The sequence below is a fragment of the Anarrhichthys ocellatus genome, unplaced genomic scaffold (genome assembly GCF_004355925.1).
Source record: "Anarrhichthys ocellatus isolate YVR2014 unplaced genomic scaffold, GSC_Weel_1.0 scaffold4, whole genome shotgun sequence".
In the NCBI taxonomy this organism is placed as follows: Eukaryota; Metazoa; Chordata; class Actinopteri; order Perciformes; family Anarhichadidae; genus Anarrhichthys; species Anarrhichthys ocellatus.
The window spans coordinates 16,516,652-16,523,118 of record NW_022280034.1 but is presented as its reverse complement, the minus strand read 5'-3'; the positions used below and the strand labels follow the sequence as shown (position 1 = coordinate 16,523,118).

Genomic DNA, 6,467 nt, shown 5'->3' with positions numbered 1-6,467 from the left:
ATTGTACAATTCTTTGTCTTCAGCTTTGATTTCATTTTTCCTCTTCATTCTTTTTAATGAAATCTTGGTTGAGGCAACAAGAGGATGATGTGTTTCACTGTTTGTTGTTGGAAAAGAAGACTCTTTCCTGTTCTTGTCATTGGCAGCTTTTGTTGTTGCAGGTGACCTCGTCCTGTGGAGGATGACACATGGAGGAGACATAAAATGTGTGTGGAAGGCTGCGGAAGGCTGCTCCCTGCTCCACTGTCAGTCGGTCATCAATGGAAGTATATGAAGCTCATAGTGAAGCACTGTGAAGGAATGAGTGCGACAGCTGCTGGGGGAATCCTACTACACTATCAGGTCACATGGTACATACACACTCTATCCTTCTGATCCCTCCACCCCTCCCCTCCCCTCTGTCTCTCACTAATGCTGTGTACAGTGAGGGAGGGGGAAAAAGCAGGAGGGTTTTAGAGGAAGGAGGAGGAGGGGGAGCAGCTGAGAGAGAGAGAGAGAGACAGGGGAGGGGGGAAAAGGAGAGGCTGTGTGTGGTGAGAGCCACAGATTACAACCAGCCAGATACAGAAGCAGGCAAGACAGCAGCGTGGAGGACAGAAATATAAGGATAAAAGCCCCGTTGACCTTCTTCTCTCCTTCTGTGTCAGTCGAAAAGGAAGAAGAAGAAGAGTGAGAAGAAGGGGGGACAGAAAGGGAAGAAGAGGAGTGCTGCGTTTCCAAGCGTGAGCGTTTTGGAGGACGGTGCTGTCACAGAGGAGGAGGAGGATGTGTGTGCAGCGTGTTGGTTTGTAACACACCAGTGACACGAGTGTGTGTGTGAAGTGAACTCCCCGCACACCCCCCATCATCAAAACCCCAACGTCATCATACCGAGAACCTAACCTGAGGTTACGCAAGCCATGCTCAGGACCCGGAGCCAGCCGAAGTCCTGCTGAATACCATGGCCCAGGTGAGGACACACACACACACACACACATACACACACACACTGTTTATCCAAAGCATGTATGCTGCTGCATATGTATTTAAATACACAAGCAAACTTGAGTTTTACTGAGACAGCAGTATATAAGAAATGCACCAACACGCACACTTTGAGGTTTCTTATCAACTAAAACAAGCCCTCTATCCTTTCTTTGTCCCTCTCTCTCGCTCTCTCTCTCTCTCTCTCTCTCTCTCTCTCTCTCTCTCTCTCTCTCACTTTCTCCTGCTGTCTGTCACACTACCAAGAAGTGCACAGGTGTTATCCTGTAAACGGCCAAGAGAAGTCTCCTGAGTTACTTTACTTTGACGTTTCAGGCACCTCTGCAGCTCTTAAGCAGAACAACTCAGAGGGAATTGTTGTTGCATCACCAAAAAAGGGAGTTGGGTTTTTGCAGTCGCCTCAATGTGTGTACGACAAAAGTAATGATTGTGTAACAATGACATGCTTGTGAAAAACAATTGCAATTTAGCACTTTAAAAAACGTGTCTAAACCTTTAACTGTCGCGTCTATCAGTTGTCAACTGAGAGCAGGCGTCGCTGGGAGCCCATTCTGTCAATTTCTCTGGTGTTCTACCAACTGGAGAAAGTCATACATGACATAACATTTCCAGAGTTTAACTTTGTATTCCACTCACAACGTGGAAGCTAACATTAGCCCAGCTCGCTAATGTTAGCACTGATTCCCACTGGACTTTACTTTCTGTTGATGTCTTTTGTCTGGCTGAGTCTAGCCCGTGATAGCAGGCTTTCTTATATAGGTTCAGTTTTGGCGATGAACAACCATGTATATAATGCAATAACTGTGCATAATGTATTCATTTGAATGTAATGAAGACTCGTACTGTAATAATCAGCACATGATGTAAGAAAATGTTTGCGCATAACGTAATAACAGTTTTGGGCATAATGTAATACGTTATGACATCATTTGAAAAATGATTACATTATTAACTAAACAAAGAAAAGGAAGGATACTGTTCTGTGCACTCGTATCACATGCACACACCTGGTTTCTATGTGTGCGGGTTTAGAGACTAATTGAAAAATGACGTATGTGAACAATTAGTTGACATGCTAAGAACCAGTATATTCAATTCAGCATCATCTCGGTAAATGTTCTCTTTTGTCCAGGTCACACATTCAAGAGGCTTCAACAATTTGGAACTAATTGATGAAAATTAACTACAGACCAAACAGACAAAGTCCAGTTGCTTTAAATTAAGGACTGCGCTTGTGTCATGTGAGGCTAGAAGGGTTCCTATGCTTTAGGAAGAAAAGGAGAGTACTCTTTAAAAAATAAATTGTATCTGTTTGTTTGCGTGTAGTCGGAAGCCTTCTGTTTGCAGTTTGTTTGTAGTCCCAGCAGGCTGGTATTGACCAATCACGTAATCACCTGATAGGTGCACATAAGAAGAAGCATTGGTATTATCCATGGCTCCGAGAGGCTAAATTGTCGTCAGACCGAGATTGAGCCACCAGTAACAACGTCTTGTTGAAGGGTCCCGTTTTAATCGGGGCCTCTGCCTAATTGAGGCCCCTGGGCCCCCTATAGGAGTTAAACTACCCCTGCTTGAACCAACAGTTTTTCCTCTCAGCAACTGAAAGTTGTTGAAAATATCGTTTGGCAGCATTTGCTGCTGACCTCACCCACTCCCTGCTGCTCACTAACAGTTTGTGTTGCACACTACAGATGTGATTTGTGATTTCCTCTGATGAGAGGATCCCCTTCCAGTGACCACACCTGATACAAGCATTTCATTAAAACAACTCTGTGGTGTCTCGGTGGAAATGGGACACTCTGTTTGTGGAGTTTTACCCAAATGTTTTTGTGCTTTTCCGTGTGGTTAATTTTGGGGTTTTCGGTGGAGGAACTGCAGTAAGTGCAACAAAATCCTTGTGAAATGAAGTCGGGAGTATTTTTGGGCTTGTCTCTATGAGGGACAGGAAGGTTGTGTATTTCTAGCCAATCGGCTCGATTCCTTCTGTCTGTGTTATGCGTGCGTGTCTGAGAGACGTAGTCTTTTCATAGTTGTAGACAGAGACAGACAGTAAGAGAAAGAAAGCATGGCAGGTCTGTGAGGTCTTTATGGTGTGTGGAAATAGAGGATGGTGTCTCCTCTGAGACTGAGCGGGCATTGAGTGTGTTAGGGTGGAAAGTCATTCTGCCCCGCGGGATAATAGAGAAACTATGTAGTGTGAAAGGTGCATTGTCTTTATTGTGTGTTGTGTATTTGTGTGTGTGGAAACGTCAGGATATCCTGCTTTTGCTCTTGTGGACAGACTAACACATTTACTGGAACAAATAGGAGACGGGTTCAAACTGATGAACTTTCCATCAACAACATCTGAAACAAACCCAGATCCTCATATAGAACAGGACTCAGATAGCACACTGATAGACTTTTATGACAACATGACTCATGTGATGCACTTTGGGCTGATTAAATATGTATTACTTGTGGACTATGGGGAGACTTTAACTTGAACTGAACTTTTAATGACTTATTGATCTGATTCCATCTAAATACACAAGACAAAATGTCATTACTATTAATAATACGAGGAGAAGTTGTATTAGGAGTAGTTTGGTCTTTTTGGAAGGTACAATAATTAGCTTTCTTTCCAAGAGTGAGATGGGAAAATCAATATCACTCTCATATCTGTGTGTTATGGGATCTCCACCGATTTCCAATATCGAAGTGTGTTTACAGGGGTTGTGGAGCACTGCTACGTTTTTCAGTCACGAAAGACACAAGTTCATATGAATGCAGAAGTGGAGGAGCGAAGCGGCACGGACTGCAATGACAGCAGACAGACACAAAATAGGTAGGGTGATTGGAATATGCGTCAGCTAACATCATCATTGGATGAAAGGAGGGGCCACGCACAAAACCCAGGGAAATCGTTGGATGATAGTCCAGAGGTGGAGCCTCAGTGTGATGACAAAACAGGCTGACAGTTGCTGATCTAGTGTAACGAGCATGAAAGTCCATGCAGGGGAAAAGCAAACGCAGGACTTTCACCCAGGCGACCGCTCTTCGTGTCAGTGAAACCAAGTCAATGTTGAGTTATTTTAACTTAGTTTTGTTAAGTAACATACGCAGCCTACTTACCCATTACATAATAAGCATTCTTATTTTATGTGACAAACTTATTGTAACTCAAAACCACAACCTTTTCCTGAAGTACTTTTGTTGCGTATGTAAACCTAAAAGCTGAGTAAACCTACATTGGAAGTTTATTTTGAAAATAGACTATATTCATGTATCTAGCGGAAACTGCATGTTTCCTGTAAACACACAAGTTTATTTTGAAAAGACACATGTGACATGCCAAAAGTGACGCTAGAGGGGAACATAGTGTGCAACGAAGGGCCACTGACCAAACGTCTGTATTTAACGAGTTGGGTGTGAGAAAGTGTTGTTGGTTCTGAAGACTACAAGTCTGTAAATGAAAGAAATCTGTCCCGCCTGCAGCTCTGTACGTAACACACAATCCCGAGATATCCATCTTTTAATCATCCTGGGAAAGGAAGTGTATTCATTTCAAGTTTTCATGTTCACAATACAGGCTTGCCCACTAAATGCATCACTTAATTTAATTTTTACTATAGTTCAGTCCTGACATCTTTTAACACTTCAAGCCTCAATTGTTTTCTAGGTTGTATTTTCATATAATTGTATGGAAGCCCATTTCCATGAATGTGATGAAATAAATAAAGATCCTCTCAGTCATTAAACTTGGACAAAACTTTCTCAAAAGAATGACTTGGTAGCTCATAATTATGACTTAGTATCTTATAGTTCTGACTTACTATCTCATATTTATGATTTAGTATCTCAAAATAATTACTTTATTTTTCAAAATCCAAATTTCCAAATCTGGACTCGAGTCAGTCACTTCTGTTATGTAAAATCTGTTTATGTTTTTGTTTTTATGCTAACAAAAATAGATTTCGGACGATAAATCGTAGATTAAACATTTATTTAACTCTTAATTCAATGAAGAATTTAAGCATGACCAACAAACCTCCACAAAATTGATTGAATCGATTATCAAGATGGAAAATTCCCATTCACAGTTTCACTTTAGTCTCAGTCAGGGGCGTTTCTAGGATTCAAAGAAAGGGGGGCTTAGCCCTAAGGGGAGTGGCATGTTTGCGCGCGGCAATGTTTTTTGGGGCCCATTTGGGGCCGCGGATATCCATTGTTTCAGACAGTTCATAGATTGGTTCAATCAGAAAGAGTGTGATTTTGCTCTGTAGTTTTGCTTGCATTCAGTATATGATAACACAAGAGACAGAATTTCAGGGTCATAGTGAAATTTGACAACACAAATATGAACTTTTCTCAAATAAAGAGAGAGAAATAATTTTCCTGGTTGTAAAGGAAAGACGGATAAACTAGCTTTCATATCCGCATCACTCCCAAATCCTAATTCTTAAAGGGACCGCACACAATGGATGGAGAATGGACCTGACAGTGTCAGGGTTTAGGCTTTGCCCCCTGTGTTCCTGTGTCTCTGTGTCTGTCTGTGTGTGTGTGTGTTTCCCCTGATTGCACTCATCCTTCTCACCTGCCCAGTCCACCCAGTTGCCTTCAATCTCCTCATCACCCCACACATATATACTCCCCTGCTTTCCCTGTTCTGGTTGTCAGATCGTCCTTGTTTATGCCGCTGTCTGTGCCAGTCTTGTGTTTCCCTCGTGCATGCTCCTGGTTTGTTTCTATGCCTTTTTGTGACTTTGCCTTTTTGTATTATGTTTGGATTTTTGCCCGCTCCCTGTTGGAGTCGCTTTGAGTTTTTGTTTGACTTTTTAAGTAAAGAACCTTATTTTATCAACTTCACCTCGTCTCCAGTGTCTGTCTGCGCTTGAGTCTCGGATCTGCCCCTCGGACGTGACAGAACGATCTGACCATGAATGACTCAGCAGACCAGTATTGGGGAACCCACTGGGCCAGGGGAGGGCCTTTGAGCATCCAGAAGGCTAACCGCGAGCTAAGCCGCCTTTCCACCCCTAAGAGGACCATGACCGACTCAGCTGACCACTGTTTCGTGCATGTTGCACCACACCCGTCTGCCCAGTATTGGGGAACTTGCTGGGCCAGGGGAGGGCCTTTGAGCTTACAGAAGGCTAACCTCGAGCTAAGCTGCCTTCAATCCCCTAAGAAGAAGTGACACAGGAGGAGGGAGCGACTCCCCGTGTCCTGTCGGAGGCCCGGCCGACTCCTCAGAGCCACAGCTATCCCCAGTCCCTGCCGCCGGCCCGGCCGACTCCTCAGAGCTACAGCTATCCCCAGTCCCTGCCGCCGCCGTCTCCGAGCCGCTCCCAGTCCCTGCTGTCGCCGTCTCCGAGCCGCAGCTGCTCCCAGCCCCTTACTCCACTGGGCCGTCACTCCATTCCCCTGGGCCCCAGTGTCCCCGGTCCGGTCACCCCGAGCTCCCGGGCTCGGAGCAACTCTGGCAGTCCGGCCGTCCCCCC

At 44.2% G+C, this 6,467-nt stretch overlaps 1 protein-coding gene across 1 annotated transcript in view; it reads left to right on the top strand.

The window, feature by feature from the left end:
* The first annotated feature begins 570 nt into the window (after positions 1-570).
* The window catches only part of LOC116380960 (rho GTPase-activating protein 23-like), a 65,891-nt gene continuing 59,994 nt past the window's right edge, over positions 571-6,467 (top strand). Inside the window, exon 1 of the mRNA XM_031842804.1 lies at positions 571-949. Coding sequence (XP_031698664.1) covers positions 941-949 — 9 coding nt within the window. The 5' untranslated portion in view covers positions 571-940. The remainder of the gene's footprint in view (positions 950-6,467) is intronic.